This window comes from Equus asinus, chromosome 26 (genome assembly GCF_041296235.1).
Source record: "Equus asinus isolate D_3611 breed Donkey chromosome 26, EquAss-T2T_v2, whole genome shotgun sequence".
Taxonomy (NCBI): Eukaryota; Metazoa; Chordata; class Mammalia; order Perissodactyla; family Equidae; genus Equus; species Equus asinus.
The window spans coordinates 33,026,807-33,052,434 of record NC_091815.1 but is presented as its reverse complement, the minus strand read 5'-3'; the positions used below and the strand labels follow the sequence as shown (position 1 = coordinate 33,052,434).

Below are 25,628 nucleotides of genomic sequence, written 5' to 3'. Positions count from 1 at the left end.
ATCATTGCAACCCCCCACCCCTAATTCTACCCCAACCCTTTCCTCCTTCTCAATGTGCATTTATCACCTTGGATATGGTCGTATTTCCCTTGCTTATCCCATCTATTCTCAGCCTGTTTCCCTCAGGATGTGGGCTCCCAGGGCGGGCATTTCTGTGTGTTTATTTCCTACTGTTCTAGACCAGGGCCACGTAAACAGCAGGTAATCAATATGTGCTGAATTGACCAGTAGGTTATGCTCCCTCCCCCAAGGCCCCTCCCTCGCGCTGCACCTTGGCCTTGGAGTTGAAGAAGTCCTTGGGGAAGAGCTGGATGGGGAGGTGGGAGCTCATGACGCGGGGGCTGGACTGGCCCGGGAGGCTGAAAGCCCCCATGATGGTCTCGCACCACGGCGCCCGCTCCCAGATGGGCACCGAGCGGATCCAGGAGGGGTCCCCGTCCTTTAGGATTAAGCTGACGATCTCGATCATCCAGGTGGTGCCTGTCGGGAGAAATTGGGCACATGAATCAGAGGTGGGGAGGGTCTCAAGAGGGGGCTATAATCGGATTTATAACAGCTGCATTTACTGCGAGATTCGCTACACATCTTATTGGACGGAGTCCTCACAACCCGCAGAGAAGGTGGGGTTGGTTATCTTCATTGTCAGAGCAGGAAACCGAGGCTCAGAGACACAACGTGGCCGGCCAAGGTGGCCAAGCTAGGAAGTGGCGCGTGGCGGAGACTGGCTAGCTGTCGGCTCAACCCCATTTCATCTGCCTCCCAGGAGTGTGATGGGACCACAGTTTTCTAGCCTCCCCTGCAGCTGCGTGTGGGGCCGCGTGCCTGGGTTCTGGCCAAAATTGGGCAGGTGGCAGCGACGTGCAGCCATTTCCAGGCCTGGCCCATAAACACCTCCCACTCGTCCCCCTTCTCCGCTGGCTGGATCCCAGATGCCTGTGGAAACTGGGGCTCCAGGGAATGGCAGCGCCGGGAGACAGGAGGAGCCGGGGTGCCCAGGACCACGTGGACTTCCCCCACTCCCTCCGTCCATGCTGTGCCAACTGGAGGCCACAGGAACGCGAAAGAAACTTCTCTCGGGTTCAGCCTCTGGGATTCCGAGGCTGATGTGTTAGGGCAGAAGGACTCCGTGAAAACTTAGAGGGAGCCGGAGTTGACTCCAGGCATCTGGACTTCAAACCCCAGCCCGTCCTTGGGAGTCACCCCTGGGTTTCTGTGTGTGTGTGTGGGGGGGGGGGGCACAAACGTCTTTGTAAGTGGAAGGGACCTCCTGGATGACCCAGTTCACAGGTCCAGATTCCAGCACTCTCCAGATGAGTTAGATGAGAGATAATAATGATATGAACAATCAACTGTTATTAGTATCATGTTGTCTTGGATTCCATCGACCACCCTGCGCCCGTTGCTCAGGGTACTGCCTCTCGCCCCGAATCCAGCGCGCTGGTTCCTGAGGTCGGGGCTGGACCCCGCCAGCATCCCTCCTCGGCCCGCTCGCGCAATGTCGCGCTCTGTCAGGAGAGGGCGCTGCAGGGGCCCTGCGGGAGGAGGCGCCGGCTCCCCCGGGCTCCAACGGCCAGCTCCTGCGCTGGACAGCGGCCCGCGGTGCAAGGGACACCAGTGACACCTACTCCCCGCCCCCCAGCCCGCCCCCCAGCCCGTTTCCTTGGATGCCCGGCTTCAGCCCTAGAGGGAGCGTCTGCTCCCTGCATCGCTCTGCCTTTATCCTTTTGCGGTCTTCTTGGCAGCTGAATCCCGTTACTAGCTAATTCTCTTTTGTGGGTGTCTGGTAAAACACACCTAACACAAAATTTACCCTCTCAGCCATTTTGCGGGGTACACGTCAGTGGCATTCGTATTGCCGTGCAGTCATCGCCACCATCCATCTCCACAGCTGTTTCTCACAAAGCCTGCAGGCTGGGAAACAGATTTCTGCGACTTGGATGGAGGGAAATTGGGCTCCATCCATCAAAACCGCAGAGGCAAAGCCGGCCCGGTGGCGCAGCGGTTAGGTGCGCGCGTTCCACTTGTCAGCAGCCCGGGGTTCGCCGGTTCGGACCCCGGGTGTGGACATGGCACCGTTTTGGCAAGCCATGCTATGGCAGGCGTTCCACATAGAAAGTAGAGGAGGATGGGCACGGATGTTAGCTCAGGGCCAGTCTTCCTCAGCAAAAAGAGGGGGATTGGCAGCAGATGTCAGCTCAGGGCTGATCTTCCTCAAAAAAAAAAAAAAAAAACCCTGCAAAGGCATAGACTCTTTGACTGAGCAATTCCATATCTAGGAGTTTGTTCGACAGATAAATGCATACATATGCAAATGATGTTTGTATGAGATGTGGCATTGTGTACACAGTTTGCATTGGATGTAAAGGCAAGAAATTGGAAACTTGTGAATACTAATTAGTAAGAACTGGTTAAACAAGAATTCCTGGACATGTAATGTGATGGAATACTATGGAACTATAAAAAAAAAAAAGGGGGACTCTTTGTTTACAGTTCTAATATGGGATGATGTCGAAATACAAGGAAAAAGAAAGCAAAAACAAAACCATGATGCAGAATGGTGTTATAGTCTGTTAACTTTTGTGGGGGAAAAAGGAAAAAAAACAATCATTACGTTTCTGCTTGTGCATGCAGACTCTGGAAGGATACATTGGGACTATTGGTGACTGCGGGAGGAGAGAGAGGTCTTTCCGGGTAAATCTATTGTGCCTCTTGAAGTTTGAACTATGAATGCATTTTTTTTTTTTTTTTGGTGAGGAAGATTGGCCCTGAGTGAACATCTGATGCCAATCTTCCTCTTTTTTTTTTTCTCCCCAAACCCCCAGTACATAGTTGTATATCCTCGTTGTAGGTCATTCCAGCTCTTCTATGTGAGATGCCACCACAGCATGGCCTGATGAGTGGTGCTAGGTCCACACTCAGGATCTGAACTGGTGAGCCCCAGGCTGGCGAAGTGGAGTGTGTGAACTTAACCCCTCGGCCACGGGGCCGGCCCCATGAATGCACTTTTTAAGAGGGATTTTAATATATCTTAAATTTGAAAAAGAAGCTGGAATAACTGGACATCGATATGCAAAAACTTGGATCTATACCTCATACGATGTGTAAAAAATTATCTTAAAATGAGCCATAGATTTAAGCGTAAAATCCAAAACTATAAAACTTATGGAAGAAAATAATAATAAGGACATCTTTTCAACCTTGAGTGAGGCAAATATTTCTTAGATATGACATTAAAATCTGACCCATTAAAAAACAAATTGAAAAATTGGATTCCATCAAAATTTAAAACTTTTGCTCTGAGAGGACACTGTAAAGATAAGGAAAAGACAAGTCAGGGCCAGCCCCGTGGCTGAGTGGTTAGGTTTGTCCACTCCACTTCGGCAGCCCAGGGTTTCACTGGTTTGGATCCTGGGCATGGACATGGCACCGCTCATCAGGCCATACTGAGGTGGCATCCCACATGCCACAACCAGAAAGACCTACAGCTAAAAATATACAACTATGTACTGGGGGGATTTGGGGAGAAAAAGGAAAAATAAAATCTTCAAAAAAAAAAAAGACAAGTCACAGGCTGGGAGAAAATATTTGCAAAAGGCAGATCTGATAAAGGATGTGTACTCAGATTACATAAAGAACTCTCAAAACTCAGTAACAAGAAGACTAAACAACCCAATTAAAAATTAGGGCAAAACAATGTGGACAGACACATTACCAAGAAGATATATGATGGCTAACAAGCACATGAAAAGATGCTCAACATTGTAGCCACTAGGGAAATGCCAGGTCAAACCACAATGGATACCACTACGCACCTGTTAGGATGGCTTAAAAAAACCTGACAATACCAAGTGCTGACAAGGAAGGGGAGCAACTGGATCTCCCCTATGTTGCTGGTGGGGATGCAAAATGGTAATGCCACCTTGGAAAACAGCTTGGCGGTTTCTCATAAAGTTAAGCTTACATACTCCCCATAGACTCTGCAATCCCACTTCTAAGTATGTACCCAAGATAAACGGAAATATCTTCCCATGCATAGACTTGCACGCAAAGCTTCAGAGCGTCCGTACTCATACTCATCCCCAACTGGAAACAACCCAAGTGTCCTTCATCAGATGGATGGAGAAACCAACAGCGGTCCATCCATACAATGGAAGACTCCTCAGCAATAAAAAAGGCAACCACTTGGATGGATCTAAAGTGCATTATGCTACGTGCAAGAAGTCCGCCTCAGAAGCTGCGTGGGGTATGATTCCATTTACGTGATGTTCTGGAAAAGGCAAAACTATGGGGGCGGGCAGACCCCACAGTTGCCCGGGGCTGGGACTGGAGGAGGAGCTGACTGCACAAGCATGTGAACGGATTTTTTTTGGCAATGATGGAATTGTTCTATGTCTCGATCGTAGTGGTGGTTACATGACTGCGTGTGTCTGTCAAAACTCATAGAACTCGGAGAAAGGAAAACGTGTCCACACACAGACTTGCATGCCGATGTTCCTGGAAGCATTATTCACAATAGTCAAAGAGTGCAAACAACCCAAATGTTTATCAACTGACAAATGGATGAGCAAAATACAGCCTGGCCACACCCTGGAATGTTAGTCGGGCAGAGAAAGGAACGAAGCACTGACACACGCTACAACAAGGACGGACCTTGAAAACACCGCGCTGAGCGAAAGAAGCCAGACACGAAAGACCATGAGTTGTAGGATTCCCATTACAAGAAACGTCCAGGATAGGCAAATCTGCAGAGTCAGAAGACAGATTAATGGGTGCCTGAGGCTTGGGGATGGGGGTGTGGGAATTGGGAGGTGATGGCTAATGGGTATGGGGTTTCTTGCGGGGCTGGTGAGAATGTTCCAAAATTGACTGTGGTGATGGTTGTACAGTTCTGTGAATGTCCTACAGCCATAGAATCGTACACTTTACAATGGGTGAATTATTATTTTTTTTTTTTTGAGGAAGATTAGCCCTGGCTAACTGCTGCCAATCCTCCTCTTTTTGCTGAGGAAGACTGGCTCTGAGCTAACATCCGTGCCCATCTTCCTCTACTTTATACATGGGACGCCTGCCACAGCATGGCATGCCAAGCGGTGCCATGTCCACACCCGGGATCTGAACCAGTGAACCCCGGGTCGCCAAAGCGGAACGTGCGAACTTAACTGCTGTGCCACCGGGCCGGCTACACAATGGATGAATTATTTGTTATGTGAATTATATCTCAAAACTGTTACACACACACACACACACACAAAACCACTCATAGAACTTTATGCTCAAAAGGGTGAATGTAATATTTTGAAAAATTTCAAAAATATTTTAAAAAATCAGCTTCATCATTTTAGAGAAGAAAAACCTGAAATCTATCCCTTCTTTCACAACCTCCCCAAGGGACTTTCAGTAAAGTCGCTGAAGATCCTCACCTTGGCTCCACAGGGATGCTCCCTCAGCCCGTGTCCCCCCTGCCAGCCTCATCCTCCAGCCTCTCCCTTGGCTCCCTCTACTCCAACCTCACTGACCTTCTCTCGCTTCCTCAAACTCACCCAGCCTCCTCCCACCTCAGGGCCTTTGCACATGCTGTTCCTCTGCCAGGACATCCTTTTCCACTCAAACCCCTCCGTAGCTTCCAGATCTCAGCATGAACATCTTTCCCCCAGGAAGCCTGCCCTCAGCCCCCAGACCCTCTTGTGACTTGCACCCAATGCTCTCTGCAGGGGGGGACCTGCCCCAACCCTAATTATATAGTAATATAGGTAATGGCATGGTTAAGTAAAGCCTGTCTCTCCCAACAAGTTGACAGACGTCTCCCTTGTTCACAGCTGTGTCTCACACGCGTCAGACGATCAGAAAGTAGCATTTCAATGACGGAATGGAGAAAATTAAGATCGTCTCTCCTCCCTTGTGTTCCTTCTTTCTTCCTTCCTTGCCTCCCTCCTTCCTTCCTTCCTTCCTTCCCTCCCTCTCTCCTTCCTTCCTTCCACAAATGTTAATTAAACACCTATTATGTGCCAGGCACTGCTTTAGGTTCACAAACCCAGGAGCGATCAAGACAAACTAGAATATAACACAGCGGCTGGTGGTGATACGTCAAGAGAAGTACGCGGTTAGCTAAGGGGACAGAGGGGGACAGGATGGGGACGCCCTTCCAACCAGGAGGTCAGGGGAGGCCTCCCAGGGATGAGGATGGGAGAGCCCACCTGGGGGTGGGGAGCGAGCCCCCAGGGATCGGGGGAGCGGTGCTCCTGGCGCATGGACCCCCGGGCCAAGGCCAAGCCCGTCTGCTCTGAGCAGCCCCAGGCCCCGCTCCTCCTCCGCCCCCGCCCCCGGCCCCTCCCCGCTCCTCCTCCGCCCCCGGCCCCGCCCCGCTCCCCCTACGCCCCGCCCCCTCCTTCTCAGACCCCGCCCCGGCCCCGCCCCACTCCTCAGACCCCGCCCCCGGCCCCGCCCCACTCCCCAGGCCCCGCCCCCGGCCCCGCCCCTCCTTCTCAGGCCCCGCCCCCGGGCCCGCCCCCGGCCCCGCCCGCTCCTCATCAGGCCCCGCCCCCAGGCCCCGCCCCGCGGTACCTGACTTGGGGTAGGTGACGATGAAGACGTCGTCGTCCTGCACGTCGGCGTTCTCCGCGATGCGGACGCTCTCCGGCGAGTAGATGCCGACGGGGAAGGGGACGCCCTTGTACCTGAAGTATTCTCCTGACAGCTTCTGGCTGCGGGAGGGTGGGGGAGACACCGTGAGGACGAGGAGGGTCGGGGCGGGGGGGCCCGCATTTGCGCATCCTCCAACGTCCCAGGGGCCTGCACCACGGGCGGGGGGCGGCGGTGTCCAGCCTTACAGGTTTGGCCTCCAGGACAGAAGGTGGAAAGTGGCAGAGGGATCTCAGGGCGGGACGGAGGGCCGGCCGGGGGATGGGCAGGGCACCCCACCGGCTAGTGGAACCCTGGCAAGGAACTTCCTCTGGGCCTCGCTCTCTCACCTGCAAAGTGGGGATGGTTTACAAAACCCCACAGCAATCCTCCGAGGTGACGATGATTATGATTCCCGTTTTACGGATGAAGAAGGCGAGGCGCAGAGAGGTTGAGGCACTCGCCTAAAGCCACACAGCTGGTAGGACATGGAGCGCTTCACATGTGCAAAGTGGGGCTAAGTGCTTTCCGCGCATTTGCTCTTGGCCTCAAGTCTCCAGAGAGACGCTAAGTCGCCACCCTACTCACGAACGAGGAAACTGAGGCCAGTGTCAGGTGCCCTGCCCGCTCCTCCTCGGCCACAGAGCGGCAGAGCCCACCTGCGAAGCCCAGACGTGGAGTCACCGTGAAGCTAAAACAGTTTAAGCTTCAAGCCCCTCGCTCAAGGGGCTTTTTCAAAACCCCAGCAATGTGTCCACGTAGCCATATATGGAAGTAAACTTTTCCAAAGTGAGAAGTTTCAAGAGCAATCCGTTTAATCCACTGTCTTTTTCTGTCACAGCCTCCCCTGGGGTCGCCTGACCGTGGCGTGGGGGAGGGGTGGACATCTGGGGGACCCGGCTAAGGTTAAGTTGAGTTGGGGATGCGTTCCATGGGGCTTTTGTGGGAGAGAGATTTTCCATTTGTGGCCCTTTTTTTCCCCCCAAGATTGGCCCTGAGCTAACATCTGTTGCCAATCTTCTTTTTTTTTCCCTTCCCAACCCCCCCAGTACATAATTGTATATTCTAGTTTCAGGTCCTTCTGGTTGTGGCATATGGGATGCCACCTCAGCGTGGCCTGACGAGCGGTGCCGTGTCCGCACCCAGGATCCGAACCTGCGAAACCCCGGGCTGCCGATCAGAACGCGTGAACTCAACCACTTGGCCACGGGGCCGGCCCTCATCTGTGGCCCTTTCTAGTACCCCTGGGACAATACACTGAACCAGGAAAAAAATTATGTGTGTAACTAGGTTCTATCATCTGTGGGTTTCATTTCAGGATGGCAAAGAGGATGTTACAAATATTCGGTTATATGAAGAGAGTTGGGTCCAACCACAGACATGAAACTCGGAAACATAATGTTGAATGAAGGATGAGGGACACGAGAGAGTCAGGTCATATGATTCCGATTATGGGAGGTTCAAACACAGGACAAAGTAACCCTGTGGCAGGACAGCTGTGATCCTTGGGGGCCGGGGCGGGTGGGGGGCTGGTGACACAGCATGCCCACCTTGCCAAGTTTGTTAAGCTGTTGATGAAGGGCTGGGTACCACAGTGGTATGAGTTTCACTTTACTAAAACCTTCAATAAATGAATGAATATTCATTAAAGGAAAAAAATACTCTTCCCACTAAAACAACTGTGTTTAATAAAAAGGAGGCGAAGTGTTGGGCCCATTGAGCTTGAAAACCCTGCTGGCTTGCAGAGGGCTTTTCTGTTCCTTCTTCCTTGTCTGTGCATTTGACAGGTGAGGAAACTGAGGCCCACGAGGGCTGCACTGGCCCAGGGGGCTCCGGTGTCTTTCCCGAAGGATTTGAGAGGCAGAGAGTTTTTCCAAGGCTTGGCGCCAGAGTCAGGCTTGGAGCAGAAGGACAAAAGGACTGTGGCCTCTGCCTGGGGTGGGGTGGCGGGGGGCTCTGGGCAGCCCAGGTGAGGGCAGCGTCCCGAGGGGGGCCAGGAGAGAGGCTGTGGGCGAAGCTGACATGTGGGCTGTGGCTTGCTGGCAACGATCCCCCTTTGTCCCCGTCTGGGGGCTGTTCCCAAGGGGACAGTGGGGGACAGCTGGTCACCTCACAGGGGTTGGGGGTGGGGGCTTTGCAGGCGTGGGTAAGGCTGCAATTCTGGAACTGGCCATCCGTGGCATTTTCTAGCCAAGCTGAGGTCCGGTGCTTAATCTCTCTGTGCCTCAGTTTCCTCAGCGATAAAACGGGGACAGGAGAAGTAGCACAGTGTCTCGGTTAATGGCATCAACCCTGGAGCCAGCATACGTGGGTTGGAATTCTATGTCCCACCAGCTGTGTGGCTTTGGGCAGGTCATTCAACCTCTCTGTGCTTCATTGTTTTCTTCCATAAAATGGGGATAATAATAATCGTTCCCTCATAGGGTTGTTATGAACACGTAAAATTGCTTAGATCTGTGCCTGGCACGGACCAAGCACTGTGTAAAATAGGGATAGCGAGGGGGTTTAACGTATCAATTGACATAAACACGGTTAAAAAGAGCCTGGCTCATAGTCTGCGTTCATAAACCTGAGCTAAAATTACTCTTCTTCTCCGCAGTAACAGAGGCAACACCGAGCACCGTGTGAGCCCAGAGGAGGGGGCTGCTGAGCACAGCGGTCCCCACACAGTAGGCCTTCAGCAAATTGCGACGACTCAATCGGCAGTGATGTCATCAGCCACCCCATTGGTTGAGAGTTGCGATGGAATTAGTGACGTCACTGGTTGCCAGGCAGATTTAGCTCAGTGGGCTGGAGCTGTGAGGTCATCAGTTACCGGGCAGATTAGAGGCTGAGGGCCTGGGCCTTGGCTCTGCCTTCCTGGGTCACGTGCTCTCTCTCTGCGCCCTGGGGCGGGAGGGGGAGGGTCTCAGCTCTTTCAGCCTCAGTTTCCTCGCCTGTCACTTGAGGATAACGGTAACCTCCCCCTCAGGATTTTAATCCTCCCCGAGGATTAAAGGGATGATAGACATGAAGCGCCCGGCTCCTGGTGGATTCTCAGGGCGCGGAGACCCCTTTAGGGTTCGACTTTGTCCCAGTCGTTGATCTCCAGCAGCTCCTTGAAGGAGAACCTCGCTCCCCAGCTTACAGGAGAGGAAAACGGAGACGCCACCAAGAAGACGCTCCTGCGCCCTCCGGAGCCCCTGACACGGTCCCTGAGCGCGTAAATGAGGAAATAGGAGGGTGCCCCCCTCCTCCCTCAGCAACTGCATCTCCAAGCCACACCCCACGAGGCCCAGGCGGAACCCAGGGTGGGCGGACGTGTTGGTGCTCAGCCCGTATCTGACCGATTGAATGTGTGAATGAATGAATGAGTGTGTGATGGAATGAATCGGGAATGAATGAAGTGGTTTACCCGGAAGAAAGTGAAGGAAAGTCCAAGATCACAGTTAGGTCCTTTTACCCGCCTTAGCAGTTCTCATCCCCCCCGGGGACTTTAGACTCCCCTGTGGGGACTTTGAAGGCCCCCAAATCCAGAATCCCCCGTGGGGCCTTTAGAGACGCCCAAAGCCTGGCCTCATTCCAGCCAAACCCCACCCCTGTGCCCTCGGAGCCCAGAACGACCGATTGCCCCATAAATAACTGAGCATCAGTATTCAACAAATAATCAAGGCGTGAGTGGGGTAGAGCTGAGATCTCCCTACGTGTTACAATGCTACAAATGAGACAAAGAAGGTTCAGAGAGGGAAAGCGATTTGGCCAAGGCCACACAGCAAGTACCAAGAAGAGTGGGATTTGCACCTCAGCCTTGTAGACAGTTTCTGTCCCCGTCCCTCCTTCCCCATGCACCCCACACTCCAGCCAAAGCCCCCAAATACATCAAGCATTATTCCCACCTCCGGGCCTTTGTATCTGCTGTTCCTTCCACCAGGAATGCCGTTCCCCTGCCCTTCTTTGTGCTGGAGCATGGAGGCCCTGGAGGCCCCCCCCCCCGCCCCCCCCGCACCTGCATTCCTGCTTGGCCGAATCTCGCTGCGTGTCCCCAAACGGGGGCTGTGTACTTTCTCTCTCCACCTTGTACGTCAAATCTGGCCCTGGGGTGACCTTTCCTCTCGCTGGGTCACAAGCCTGTTTTGTCCCCAGGCCATGTCAGGGCCTGGCGGGCAGCCCTCGCTCCATCGGAGCAGAGGACTGAAGATGACGATGGAGCCGGATCGGAAGCCAGCGGTGGGAGGGACCGCAGCCCACACGATGGGCAGTCGGCCGAGGACATGCTCAGCCTCCTGGAAGCTTCCTGGCCGGGCCGGGCCTTCTCTGGACACCCCGGGACCCTCAGCCCAGCCTCCTCCCTGGTCTCCCGGCCTCCAGTCTCTCCCTCCCTCCATCCCCCATATGGCCGCAGCCCCTCAGCCCGAAACTCAAGGCCCCACACAGCCTGGGTCTGCCCGCTCCTCTGGCCTCATGGGACCTCAAAGATCACGTCTGACTTCCAGTTGGTCCCAGCAGAGGAGGAGGGTCGGGGAGCCACCCCTGCGGAAATGCTATGCTGAAGACGCGTTATCACAGGCTCCTTCCAGCACCCCATGGAGTGGGTATTGAGAGTCCCACTTCATGCCGGAAGAAATGGAGGCCCAGAGAGGTTAATATATGTCCCCAAGGTCACACAGCAGTCTTCATAGGAGGTCTCAGCAAATAGCTGTCAATGAGCCTCCCCCCTCCCTCTGCTACTAGGACACAATGTGTCTGTCTCGTTCAGTGTTTTTATCCCTGGTGCCTGACACACAGCGGGTGTGCAATAAACAAAACTGTCCCCACTTCAGATCCCCTGGTGGTGAGGACTCAGTCACCACCTGCAGAGGCAGCCCGGTCCACGCACTGGGGAAGGGAGATGGGCTGAGGTTGGACAGACTCTGATTTGAACCTAGGCTCTGCTACCAACTAGCTGTGTGGCCTTGAATACATGGCTCAACCTCTCTGTGCCTCAGTTTTCCCAATTGGAGAAGGAGGCTAGGAAGGCCTTCCTTGAGGGAACTCGGAAAGGATTAGAGCTGCGTGGACTACGGCAGTCACCACCATATAGATCTGCCTGCTCCCCCCGACGCCGCCCATCCCTCTGGTCAGTTCTCCCCATGTGGCAGCCAGAAGGACTACAGTCGGCTCCTGTCCCTCCCTTGCTCAAAACCCTCCCATCTCGCACAGAAAAGCAAACTCCTCCCGAGAGCCAAATGGCCCTTAGAGGTCCGCCCGGATCCTTCTCTGCCTCCATTTCTCCTCTCCTCCTCGTCTATCAGCTCCCACCGCGCTGGGCTCCTTGCTGTTCCTCCAACACGGCAGGCCGAGCCTGCCTCAGGGCCTTGGCACTGGCTGTTCTCTGTCTTCCTTTCAGGCCTGTGACTGGCACCCTCACCTCCTGCAGGGCTGAGGCCTCCGCTGACACCCTCTTCACAGCTGAACCCACCCACCCCTCAACCTGCTTTGTTTTCCCGTCCCACTTGTCACCTCCCGAGCTACTCTATACTTTACATATTACGTGGACTGCCTGTTACCTTTCTTCTCTGCTTGCTCACAAGCTCTGAGACCGGGGATTTTTATTATTTTTTTAGTCTGTCTTGACCGCCAGTGGATCTAGAACGCTGGCATACACAGAGCGGGCCCTCAGTCAGCATTTGTTGAAGAAAGAAAAATCACACTGACAGCGCTCCTGGCACTGTACTGCCCACGACATTGGGTGCCTTAATTCACTTCTTCCCTCAAGGGCCCTAGGTGGTGGGTGGTTGTGCCATCCCTGTGTTACAAAGGAGGAAATGGAGGCACAGAGAGGCAAAGACACTTGGCTAATGTCGCACAGCCGCAGGCGGCAAAGCTGGAATTTGAACCCAGGCTGTGTGGCCCCACAGTTTGCGCTCCTAACCACTCAGTGCCATGGGGCGATGCCTCCCGCCCCTTCACACGGTTCTCTCCTGGTGCGGGGGGGGGGGGGGGGGGGGTGGGGGGAGGGTGGGGAGTCAGGAGGACTCGGATTTGACCTCAGGCAACCCACATATTCTCTCTGTGTCTCAGTTTCTGCCTCCCTCCCCTTGGTCACACGGATATTTAACTCCCAGGGGAATATTACTATTATTATTAATTATTATTATTATTCGATTATATATTGTGCATTAATGTACCTCCATGAAATATCCTAATAGAAGCGCAGATTTTAAAGCACAGTCTCTCCCCTTCCTGGGGGTTCAACTCAAGAGAAAGGAAAACTCATGTTCACACCAACATCTCTGCTCCGTCTTTACAGCCGCGTTATCCACAATCGCCCCCAAAACGGGAACAACCCGAGGGTCCTGCAGCGGCCGAGCGGCTCAACAGTGGTACCCGCGCCTCAGGCACGAGATGCTCCCGGGCGATGCCGAGAAACAAGCCGCGGATGCCCACGGCCCCGCGCCTGGGAACCAGGCGGCCAGGAAGGTGGGAGCAAAAGGGTTGCTGAGGATTTGGTTAACAACCTGCAGAAAGTGTCAGATGTTTTGCAGACAAGGCTCCAGAAAAACAGGAAGAACCCAACCGCAGAGATGGCTCGGGAGTCGGCTGCGCCCCTCCAGCTAGAATCTGCCCGAGGCCCTGCCCGCAGCAGCATCCTGAACCCTCTCCATCCGGGCGGGGCCGAGCTGCCGGGTTTGGCTCATACCGCGCATGCGCCCTCAAAGAACGTGGCTGTAAGGCGGGGAACCCCAGTCTCCCGCCTTTTTCCTAACTGAATATTCATGAGCTGTACGGACCCTGACAATGAAAGGAGCCCCCGCCCCCCCACTCCCCCACCCTCACCCCCTGTCGGGGAGGCAGCGCTTTGGGACGTATCCTCGGTATTCTCCTTGGCTTGTGCAAGTAATAAACCTTTTTTCACCCACTTCTGCCTCAGTTGTGCTTGCGCACTCACCAAGAGGGAGCTGAGTTTGGTTACGGGATGACCCTCCCAGGCCAGCGGTGCGCTGAAGGCCGGGAGCCAGACGCAGGGAGGCACAAAGTATAATCCCATTCGTGTGACGGTGGTGGGCTGAAGATTGGCCCCCAAAAGACGTCCATGTCCTGATTCTCGGAACCTGGGAATACGTTACGTTGGTGGGAAAAGGGCTTTTGCAGCTGTGATTACGTCAAGGACTCTGAGATGGGGAGGTTATCCGGGTGGTGGGCCTTAAGGGTCGTCACAGGGTCTTCACAAGGGGGAGGCGGGAGGATGAGAGAAGAAGGTGTAACAACCCAAGCTGAGGTCAGAGAGGAGAGAGACTGGAAGATGCTACCGGCCAGCTTCGAAGATGGAGCAAGGGGCCACGAGGAGCCAAGGAAGGCTGGCAGCTTCTAAAGATTTTATTTTTTCCTTTTTCTCCCCAAAATCCCCTGGTACATAGTTGTATATTTTTAGTTGTAGGTCCTTCTAGTTGTGGCATGTGGGATGCCGCCTCAGCAAGGCCTGATGAGCGGTGCCACGTCCGCACCCAGGATCCGAACCCGCAAAACTCTGGGTTACCGAAGCGGAGCGCTAGAACTTAACCACTGGCCACGGGGCCGGCCCCAGGGCAGCTTCTAGAAGCTAGAAAAGGCACGGAAGGAAACAGATTCTCCCCAAGAACGTCCAGGAGGAACGCAGCCCTGCGGGCTCTTGGAGTTTAGCCCAATGACACTGATTTTTCTGGCTTCCGAAAGTGTACGAGCAGAAATTTACATGGCTTTCAGCCCCTCAGTTCGTGGTCATTTGTCGCAGCAGCAACAGGAAACTAATATGACCTTTTTGAAAAGACAAAACCATATGGACAGAGAATACATCAGTAGTGGTGGGGGTGGGGGTGTGGTGGGGAGTTGGAGGGAGAGGGCAGTCAGGGATGGGGAGGGTGAGACCGCAAAGAGATGACGGGAGTTTGTGTCCTGATTGTGGTGATGGTACACAAGTCTATACATGTTTCAAAATTCATAAAACCATACACTCCAACAAAAAATCAGTTTGTATGAGGTTTAAAAGATCCTTGTTGATATGAATGCTTAACGTCCATTAGCCGTTATTATAATAAACCATCCAGTTGGCCGCTGTCCCTCTTGGCCACCCAGGGATATGCAGAGAAACAACTCCCGCCTACGTCACAGCCCTGCCTTGGATTTGCTGTGTGACCCGAGGCAGCTCTCAAGCCCTCTGTCGTCTGATTTGAAGAACAAGCAGTGGCGGTGGAGGGGGGCGCTCACGGACAAGGACCTCATTTCCAGGGACCTTACAGTCTGGTGTCCAAGAGGAGTCCAAAGAATCCCCGGGGAGCTTTAGGGCTTTTTGTCTGAGATTGGGCAAGTTTATTAATTCATCCCACAAATATTTACGGAGCACCCACTCTCTGCCGGGCGCTGGGGGATACAGAAGCGCGTGCAACCGACAAAAAAACCTGATTGCAGTTTACGTTTGAATGAACCATTACGTCAACACATAAGGTTTTAAATGGAATAATTGGATGGTGATGGCCAAAAATGGAGCAGATGGGGGCTAGATACGGGGTATCCTGGTGGGGATTGTAGTTTTAGACGGATGGAGTCAGGGCAGGGCCCTCTGAGGAGGTGACTTTTGAGCAGACCTGAAGGAGGTGAGGGAAGGAGCCGCGTGTGGGTATCAGAGGGAACAGCCTGGGCAAAGGAGGCGAGAGGGGAGGCTGCCGGGATGCGGGGGTCTGTGCGGGGCCGGGTCTGGTCCTCGCCCCTGTGCGCGGCGCCGCCGTTCCAGGAGCGCGATGGGGCTGCAGGAGCCGCGTCTGAGCGGCCGGGCCGCCCTGCTGGCTCACAGCGGGAGCCCGCGGTCCACTCGCCAAGACTCCGGGAGCCGGAGCTGGGTTCAATGCGCATCATTCCCGGGACACGCTGTGCGGTGTCCCGCCGCCCAGGCTGCCCCCGCTCACCTCCTGAAATTCCCAGGGAGCTCGTCTCCTCTGGGCTCCTCCACCTCGGCGATGTGACTCACGCCTCGGCCAGAACGCAGGGAAACAGGCTCTTTCCCTCCCCTCTTGGCAGAAGAGTGATGCGAGGAACTTCTTTGGGACGTCACTTGGCAATATTTAAATTATGTAGAGCACGTCGCAGGGGACACCGCCCACATGCCCGTCCTTCCCCACCTCAGCTTTCTGTTTGCTTCTTTCACAGCTCTTTCCATACTTAGCCATATTTTCTTTGTCTATTGACTTCTTTAAGTCCATCTTCTCCGCTAGTAGGGAAGCTAAGAGGGAGCAGAAATTCTCCCTTTACGATGTCCCACCTCCCAGAACCAGCGTCCGACAAGAGGCCGCCACTCCATTATATTTGTCGGATGCACAAAGGAACTTGACCTCCGGAAATTTATGGAATACATGGGTGCCCGCGAGGAAGCGCCGGAGGAAATATATACCAGGATGTCAGTTGCAACACAATTTTTTTTTTTATTTTTAAAGATTTTATTTCTTCCTTTTTCTCCCCAAAGCCTCCCGGTACATAGTTGTATATTCTTCGTTGTGGGTCCTTCTAGTTGTGGCCCCGCAACACAGTTTATAAGAGGGACCTGAACAAGCCGGCATTGGATAAATAAATCAAGACCGGCTAAATAAACCAGGGCCCTGCCCACATCGGAATCCAGCCTCTCAAAAGGAGGTGTCGATGTCTCAACAGGGATTGGGTTACACACACATTTCTCAAAACTGGTTCATTTCAGATGTGTGCAGCGTGCTGTGCGTAAATTTCATCTATTATAAGAAAAACTCGGGGCTGGCCCCGTGGCCGAGAGGTTAAGTTCGGGTGCTCCGCTGCAGGCGGCCCAGTGTTTCGTTGGTTCGAATCCTGGGCGCGGACATGGCACTGCTCATCAGACCACGCTGAGGCTGCATCCCACATACCACAACTAGAAGGACCCACAACGAAGAATATACAACTATGTACCGGGAGGCTTTGGGGAGAAAAAGGAAAGAATAAAATCTTTTCTTTTAAAAAAAAGAAAAACTCATAAACAAATATTGAAGTCTATTTAATGATATGCAGCCTGGAATGTTCAGGGTGAAATGTTCTGATGTCTGCAGCTTACTTTGAAATGCATCACAAACAAGAAAGATTGATGGATGGACAGAAGGATGCACAGATATTCGATAAAACAGGTACAATGAAATTTTAGTGGTGGTGGGTAGAGGAGTGTTCACTGGGTAATTCTTCCAACTGTGGAAATTAACAAAAGAAATCTTAGCTAAATTGGAGGCAAGAAGGCCTGTAGTGGGAGCTCTCATGCCTATCACACAGTGGCCATTACCAAAGGATGCTTGTTCCCGGACAGGAGGTAAAACCGCTTTACTACTGAAGGAAGATTTCTCTCCCCACCCAGCAACAGTCCAGCCAATGAGAAATGCCACAGCTCAGCCAATGAGAAGCGTCACAGCTCAGCCAATGAGAAACGCCACAGCTCAGCCAATGAGAAACACCACAGCTCAGCCAATGAGAAACGCCACAGCTCAGCCAATGAGAAGTTGCTGCCACCCTGAACTGCTACTTTCCCCCAATGGACTTTCCCTTAGAACAGCCTCTCCCTACTCCCCCTTTTTCTCTATAAAAGCAGCTCCCCTCCTTTGTTCTGTGGATTTGCCTATGGTTTGCCATCGTATGTACGTCCTGAGTTTCAATTCTTTTGGCTTTTCCCAAGTAAACTCATTTTGAGGATAAACTAACAGGTGGATTTGCTTTTTAAGTTGACGTATATAGCATCAGAAAAGTGAGATCCAGAGGAGACGACCCCAGAGAGACGCCGAGCCCCAGGATTGAGTGAGGTACCCACACCCAGCTTCTTGTGCTCATCGCCTCTGTGAGTGGCCACCTGCTTTGGTTTAGTGGGTCTCCTCTTGGATTTCGAGCTCCGCTTGTCTTGTGTTCTGAGCTCTCAGGCTTTATTTGGGATCAGGAGAGGCTTGGTCTCCTCAGGGGAGGGACTTTGTCCTTCTGGTTTAAGGCTCTGTCTTTGGGTTCAAGGCATCATCCTTGGTGAGTACTCGGTTATTTTCTGAAGGTAGCAGAAGATAACTGCTTGGGCTTGCTGAAAATCCTGGTGGTGTTTTTTGTTTGTTTGTTTGGTTTTTTTTTTTCCGGATTCCTTTTGGAATCGGGGCTGGGAATCCAGCAACTTTTCTTTTGTTTTTAGATGCCTTTGGGTATCAGGGCTAGGACTTTGGCAACTTTCTTGGGTTTTCAGAGGAAACGTCAGAAATGGGATTGCCATCATCTAAATGTTCGGAGGGAAACCCTCCTTCAGGGGTCCTGGCCTGGGTTTATATTCAAGAACTTTGGGCCCCTACATGCACATTTTTAACTAAATGGGCCAAACAGACCGAAAGCAGCCTGAAATTGCAATGGCCATTATGGGGAACTTTCAATCTCCCCAAACTAGCTTTTCTTAAAACCAAATTGGAAGACTGGAAATGGATGGCATGTCTATTTTCATTAGTACCTGGAAGCTTCTGGATACACACAAAGCGCTAAAATCACCTCACTACAAGACACCATGTCTAAATCACTGGAATCAGCTGAAGAACTGAGGCAGAACAAGACGGACTCCGAAGCCTCATGCTCCCCTCCCCCTTGTTCTTTGTCTCAGGCGCCATCTGGGTCGTCTTCCCAGAAGCCTTGTCTTGGACTCCGCCCCGGCATCCTTCTTGTGTCCAGGCTCTGCCCCCTACGCCATCTTCCTCTCGTCCCTTCTTCGAGAACCTGTCCCCTTTGAAATCAGACCCTTTGAGGATTCAAATGCTGAGCTTTTAATTACTATTTCTAAGTTAACTGGAGCAAATAAACAACTAGAAAGAAAACTTTAAATAGCAATTGCCCTGGACTGTTCATAGTAGATAAAATGATGCCGAAAACAGCTCAGAAAGGATCCTTACAGCATGCAAAGAAAAATCCTTAGTAAAAGACTTTGGCCATCTGAGCAAGCAACATTAACTTAGTCCATCTGCCAGAAATACGATTTGGATCCAACTATTCTTTAGAGTTTTGTACCCGAGACACGGCTAAATGTTTTAAAATGAAAGCTATGAGATCTCTGTTTAGTCCAGCTCTGTGTCTACATATGTTCTAAAGACGTGATATTTTTCTACCTCCAGACAGTATCGCTAGAATTGACCTGTAAAAAGCTCTATTTAGTTGGCTTGAAATTAAGTGCTTATAAATTAAGTATTCCCAAATCTCAGAAATATTATAGAAATTAACTTAAATGCTTTTCAGGTTCATGTGACCTAGGGTGAATCCTTGGTAAATAAAAGCTAGCTTAAGGTCGTTGGTGTAAATAGAAAACAGGCACCGCTTTGGAGTTGCTAGTGTTGGGTATAACACAAATGTGCAACTTTTCTCTCGGCCTGGGTTTACTAGTCGAGTGGGCTCATACTGTCTCTGTTACAAAATTTGTCAGCAAGAAAGTAATTTAAGATGATGGTTGGCTATTTAATGTCTAATTTATGCGTGGTTGTTAAAAGCAAGAAATGAGGGCCGGCCTGGTAGTGCAGCGGTTAAGTGCTCACTTTCCGCTTTGGCAGCCTGGGGTTCAAAGGTTTGGATCCCGGGTGCGGACATGGCACTGCTTGGCACGCCATGCTGTGGTAGGCGTCCCACAGATAAAGTAGAGGAAGATGGGCACGGATGTTAGCTCAGGGCCAGTCTTCCTCAGCAAAAAGAGGAGGATTGGCAGCAGATGTTAGCTCAGGGCTAATCTTCCTCAAAAAAAAAAAAAAGCAATAATGAACATAAATGTAAATAAGAAGAAAGTTTATACTAAGTTAAACTAAACAGTGTATAGTCGTTTTCCAAACAAGATAAAATACTAAAACATTAATTACTGAACACAAATTTATCTACTTTTGGCTTCCCATCCTGGAGGAACTAAAGAGATTTGAGTCTACTAGTGAACATGTTTTATGCCATGCTCAGAAATTTTCTGGGGAAAAAAAGGCACATGTTTCTAGAAATTTATAAAAGGTATTTTAAGTTCACCAAGCCGCAAAAAGGTAATATAGTTCACAATTGCTTACTTCTGTTTTTTTCTTTTTTTTAGGAAGATTAGCCCTGCGCTAACATCTGCTGCCAATCCTCCTCTTTTTGCTGAGGAAGACTGGCCCTGAGCTAACATCCGTGCCCATCTTCCTCTACTTTATATGTGGGACGCCTGCCACAGCATGGTGTGCCAAGCGGTGCCATGTCTGTACCCGGGATCCAAACTGGCGAACACCGGGCCGCCAAAGCAGAACATGTGCACTAAACCACCACATCACCGGACCGGTCCCTACCCATTGCTTTTTTTAAAAAGTCCTTTGTCAGTTACAGCTATTGTCTTACTCCAATGCTTTCACAAATATGTTTCATTTTCAAAGATATTTTCATAGAAAAGACTTTCACAAGTACTCTGGAATACAGGAGGTTGTTTTGTGTGTGTGTTTTTTTTTTTTAGCTGAGGAAGATTTACCCTGAGCTGATACCCACTGCCAATCTTCCTCTTTTTGGATGTGAGCCGCCACCGCAGCATGGCCACTGACAGACGGGCGTTGTGGGTCTGCATCCAGGAACCAAGCCCTAGCTGCCAAAGTGGAGTGCACCGAACTTAACCATTAGGCCACCAGCCCAGGCCCCTGGAATACAGGCTTTGATACCTTTAACATTATAAGACTGAAGTGGGTGGAAGTTTCTGGAACTCGAGGGGAGGACTGATTGCTTTGATGTTTTGTTTTCCAGATGTGAAGGACCCCTCTTTCTCCTCTCCTTTAAGCTCTCTATAACTTAGAGCAACTTGGTAAGGTGTATCTTTGCAACGAGGGTTGAAACATTCATCTTTTTCTCTCTACCTGATCCCTCCAGAATTCAGAAACTCTTAGGTATTCTTTTCATGACAGTGAATGTCTTTGCGTGGGTTCAGTTAAAGGCTGTTCTCCTTGCAACAGGACACAGTTGGAAATATTGGCTGCATTGACAAGGCTTTGACTAGAATATTATATTCAAGAAAGATGTACACAGACTCAGATATGACCACATAGATTTAAGAAACGGCTTGAAAAATCAGCCTAGTACCTTCCTTCCAGAGTTTCAGCAAAGCAATCTTTAAAAAAGATTTTATGGGGCCCGCCCGGAGGCACAGCAGTTAAGTTTGCACGTTCCACTTCTCGGTGGCCTGGGGTTCACCGGTTCGGATCCCGGGTGTGGACATGGCACCACTTGGCAAATGGCATGCTGTGGCAGGCATCCCACATATAAAGTAGAGGAAGATGGGCATGGATGTTAGCTCAGGGCCAGTCTTCCCCAGCAAAAAGAGGAGGATTGGCAGTAGTTAGCTCAGGGCTAATCTTCCTCAAAAAAACAAAAAAGAAAAGATTTTATGGTCAATCACTATCCTTGCTGCATTTATATAAATAATCAGGCCAAGTTTAATACAAACAAACTAATTTTACTATGATTATCTTTATTTTTTACAATGAGGTTGTTGTGGAGAAAGAAATTATGTTTTCACTTCTGTAGACATTAAATTCAAGTCCTATTAATTTTTTTTTCTTTGGTGAGGAAGATTGGCCCTGAGCGAACATCTGTGCCTATCTTCCTCTATTTGGTATGTGGGATGCTGCCACGGCGTGGCTTGATGAGTGGTGTGTAGGTCTGCGCCCGGGATCCAAACCCACAAACCCCAGGCCACTGAAGTGGAGCTTGTGAACTTAACTGCTATGCCACCAGGCTGGCCCATAGTCCTGTTAATTGTCTTTAATGTTTTCTTATACTTGTAAGCTGGACTGGATCCTAAATCCTTCCACTCTCCTTAAATGTCTGGATACAGGACTCCAAACGGGTATTTCCAATTTTCCTGCCCTTGAAATCTCCTGGGAAGCAACTATTCTAGGACCTCCTCGCTACCCAGATGGCAGCCAAGCTTCAGGAACTTGAGCCTTGGGCACTCATCTCACAGCTGAAGAAGGCTCCACCCAATATTCGGTCCTAAACGAACACTGGAGACCTCAAATCAAACTGACCAGAAAGAGAAGCAGCTGACATCTGAGGCAGACAGCTTCCCCAAGACGGACCCCCCGCCAGGCCTCTGTGTTCTCCTCCCACCATTGTTTCTTACTGTACTTTCTCCTGCCCTTTCCTGGAAAGACAATGCCCTTGTCTGCATTTCCCAATCGCTTTTGAAAGGGAGGAACCTCTCTGATTGCCGTCAGAAACCTTGGTCTGTCCAAGAGATTAATGACCCCTTAGTTCTCCCTAGAAGTAGTTTCACTAGGATTCCGCATGCTGTTGTTGATCTAAATTGCTCTACTGGCCCATTTTACTGACTCAGGGTGCTAAGCCCACCTAAACTCATTCCTAGCTTTAATTTAATCCAGACTCGGGAGGGGAAAACAAGGTCTTTTTTTTTTTTTTTTTTTTGGTGAGGAAGAGTATTACTGAGCTAACATCGTGCCAATCTTCCTCCACTCTGTATGTGGGATGCCACCACAGCATGGCTTGATGAGTGGTATGTAGGTTCGCACCCAAGATGGAACCTGCAAATCCCGGGCTGCCAAACTAGAGTGTGCGAACTTAACCACTCTGCCACCAGGTGGGCCCCCAAACAGGATCTTATGAATATTTGTATAAAAAAATTTGTGAGGCCAGCAACATAACCCAGGCTATCAGTAAATTTCTTCATATCCCCATATATTTAGGCAACCTCTCGGAATGTAACGACACTGGATCTGAGGTTTGGTTATACAATGCTAACACCTCTATGCTGATGAATGAGTGTATAGATGCTATCACGTCTGTGGGAGCCTTATGTACACCCCTTGGTTACGTCTTCATCTGTGCAGGTCTCAGTAATGGCCTTTATGCTTGGGCAACTCATTGCCTTGACGGCTGGAGATTACAAGGACAGCATGATATTCACTGTCCTGTTTTCTCTGCATTGGTCTCTCCTGTTGAATCTCCATAGTCACTCTAAACAAGAACTTCTAGGAGGTGTACGTGGCTCTGGATTTGTCTTCGTGGGAGGAACTTTCTTTCCACGGATCGGAGTGAGCACCCATGAACAAATGGCCAGGAATCTCTCCCTGACACTCGAAGAGTTGGCCCAGTCCACAGCCAAAGCAATTTCAGCAAAGCAATGGTTGCTTAACTCACTAGCCAAGAAAGTTCGGGACAATTGTACAGCCCTTGACTGTCCACTTGCTGAGCTAGGAAGTGTCTGTGCACTAACAAACACCTCCTGTTGCACGTGGATAAATGCCTCTGGGGAAGCAGAAACCCGGTCACCTAAGATTAGAGAGCAAGCACATTGGCCACAGCAAACTTCACCTAATAATCCACTGTCTTTTGATTTGTTCAACTGGTTACCTTCAGGTATGGGCTCCTGGTTTAGAACCATCTGGCAAACTGGGCTTTGAGTATTGATCTCTCTCTTTTTTTTTTTTTTTTTTTTTTTGCTGAGCTAACATCTGTGCCAATCTTCCTCCATTTTGTCTGTGGGTCTCTGCTGTAGCATGGCTGATGAGTGGTGTAGGTCTGTACTCAGGAACCGAACCTGTGAATCTGGGCCACTGAAGTGGAGCGCACTGAACTTAACCACTAGGTCATGAGGCTGGCCCCAGAGTATTGCTCTTAATCTTACTCTGTATACTTGCTGTGAAGTTCTGTACCTATTCCTGTTGAACCTCTGTAAAAATGACGTGCCCAGGAAAGTGATGTTAGCTCAACAATTTGAAATGATTTCTGATGCTTATGACCTCAGACAGCTATGGACTTGGAATAAGAAATGCTTCCTAACCTTCTCCCTTCTAACCTTCCTCATTACCCAAATGTGGCCTAAATGGTTTCCAACCACTAAGCACCTTCACTCCAACATGGGACACGACAACCAGGAAAGGTCCTTCCTGGCGCCAAGGGACAAGACCAGAGAACATGCCTGCTGGATCAGCATTGCTTTTGGAGAAAGATCTTGATCAGAAGGGGACAGTGTGGAAATTAATAAAAGAAACCTTAACCATATTGGAGTCAGGAAGGCCTGCAGGGGGAGCTCTCAGCCCTATCACACATAGTCAGTTACACCAAAGGGGAAGAGATGGAAGCTGCATCTTCACAGGAAATAAAACCACTTTACTACTGAAGGAAGATTTCTCTTCCCACCTGGTAACAGCTCAGCCAATGAGAAACACTGCAGGCCAGCCAATGAGAAATGCCACAGCTCAGCCAATGAGAAATGCCGCAGCTCAGCCAATGAGAAACGCCACAGCTCAGCCAATGAGAAACACCACAGCTCAGCCAATGAGAAACACCACAGCTCAGCCAATGAGAAACGCCACAGCTCAGCCAATGAGAAACGCCACAGCTCAGCCAATGAGAAACGCCACAGCTCAGCCAATGAGAAACGCCGCAGCTCAGCCAATGAGAAACGCCACAGCTCAGCCAATGAGAAACACCACAGCTCAGCCAATGAGAAACATCACAGCTCAGCCAATGAAAAGCCGTTGCCACCCTGAACTGTTACTTTCCTGCAATGGGCTTTCCTTTAGAGCAGCCCCTCCCCCTCCCCCTTTTTCTCTATAAAAGCAGCTCCCCCTCCTGTGTTCTCTGGATTTGCCTCTGGTTCACAGTAGCATGCACATCCCTAGTTCTAATTCTTTTGGCTATTCCCGAATAAACTCATTTTTAGGATAAAATACCAGGCGAATTTGTTTTTTAAGTTGACACAACTTAAAAATCTTATATTTTGAAATGTTCGGAATAAAAGGTTGGAGGGGTAAGGAGGTGGAATTTATTTGGCAAGACGTCCGAAATACTACAAAGAGTGAAAAGGGCGGAGCCACATACCAAGCAGTATCTTAATTATGCTTAAAAAATAAATAAGGGAAGACAAGATACACCCATAAAGAGAAATTTTCTGGGGGCCGGGCTAGTGGCGCATCGGTTAAATGTGTACGTTCCACTTCGGGGGCCCAGGGTTCGTCGGTTTGGATCCCGGGTGTGGACATGGCACCATTTGGCAAGCCATGCTGTGGCAGGTGTCCCACATATAAAGTGGAGGAAGATGGGCACGGATGTTAGCTCAGGGCCAGTCTTCCTCAGCAAAAAGAGGAGGATTGGTGGCAGATGTTAGCTCAGGGCTAATCTTCCTCAAAAAAAAAAAAAGAGAGAGAGAAATTTTCTGGCAGGCAAGCATTAAAAGTGGTTACCTCCAGGGGTGGGTCTGGGGTGGTTGTGGGAACTAGAATTTTCCACTTCATGCCTGTCTGTACGTCTTGAATTTTGAATTGCGAACATAGTGGCAGTGACTGCCACGTGCTCACCCGCCACCCCCTTGGCTGGTAGGACCAGCCAAGGTCCTTGGGGGACCTGGAGCCACAGGTGCAGATGGCAGAGCCTAAGCCCCAAAGGACGTGGCCAAGAGAGCCCACATGGGGCTGGGATGTGAGCCTGCAGTGAACGTCGACTATGTTAAGCTCCAGAAGTGGGGGGATGCCTGTTACGTCGCTAGACTGCCTCAATACGGCACATGTGTAGTTTTCTTTCTTTTTAGAAAATCTAATTAGGAAAATAAAGTCTTGAATCATATCCCTATATCTATTGATATCTAGGCTTATTGATAAGTTATATATATTTATTATCATCTGGGTGTTTTAATGTCAGGGGTCTCCCCCGACACTGCCATGCCAGCCTTGGGGATCGAAACACAACTGGTTTGGTGCGTAACCAGCTGCGCTTACAGAAGCGCGTGGAAGCGTATTCACAGTGCGGGCGCTCCAATTCTTCCTCCCCGGCTCGCCTGCCTTCCTCTTCCTCCTCTTCTGAACAATGTGGACATCACATCTTACACCTCACCCCGCACCGTGCTTGTTTTTCTGTTACCATATCATGGCAATCTTTTCAGATCAATGTGCACCCATCCCATTTTTTTTTAAACCAGCGGCAAGCTAGCCCACTTGCCGCGAGGAAACACGCTAATCTGAAGCGAATTTTGACGAATGCCTCACACCCCGATGCCATCCAAACCCTTCCCGCCATGCAGA

The 25,628-nt window shown here is 50.7% G+C and overlaps 1 protein-coding gene across 1 annotated transcript in view; it reads right to left on the bottom strand.

Moving 5' to 3' along the window:
* SULT2B1 (sulfotransferase family 2B member 1) overlaps positions 1-25,628 on the bottom strand; it is a 39,478-nt gene that overhangs the window by 6,841 nt on the left and 7,009 nt on the right. The window contains exons 2-3 of the mRNA XM_044760238.2: positions 6,562-6,701; positions 272-480 (exon numbers count right to left, since the gene is read on the bottom strand). Coding sequence (XP_044616173.2) covers positions 272-480; positions 6,562-6,701 — 349 coding nt within the window. The remainder of the gene's footprint in view (positions 1-271; positions 481-6,561; positions 6,702-25,628) is intronic.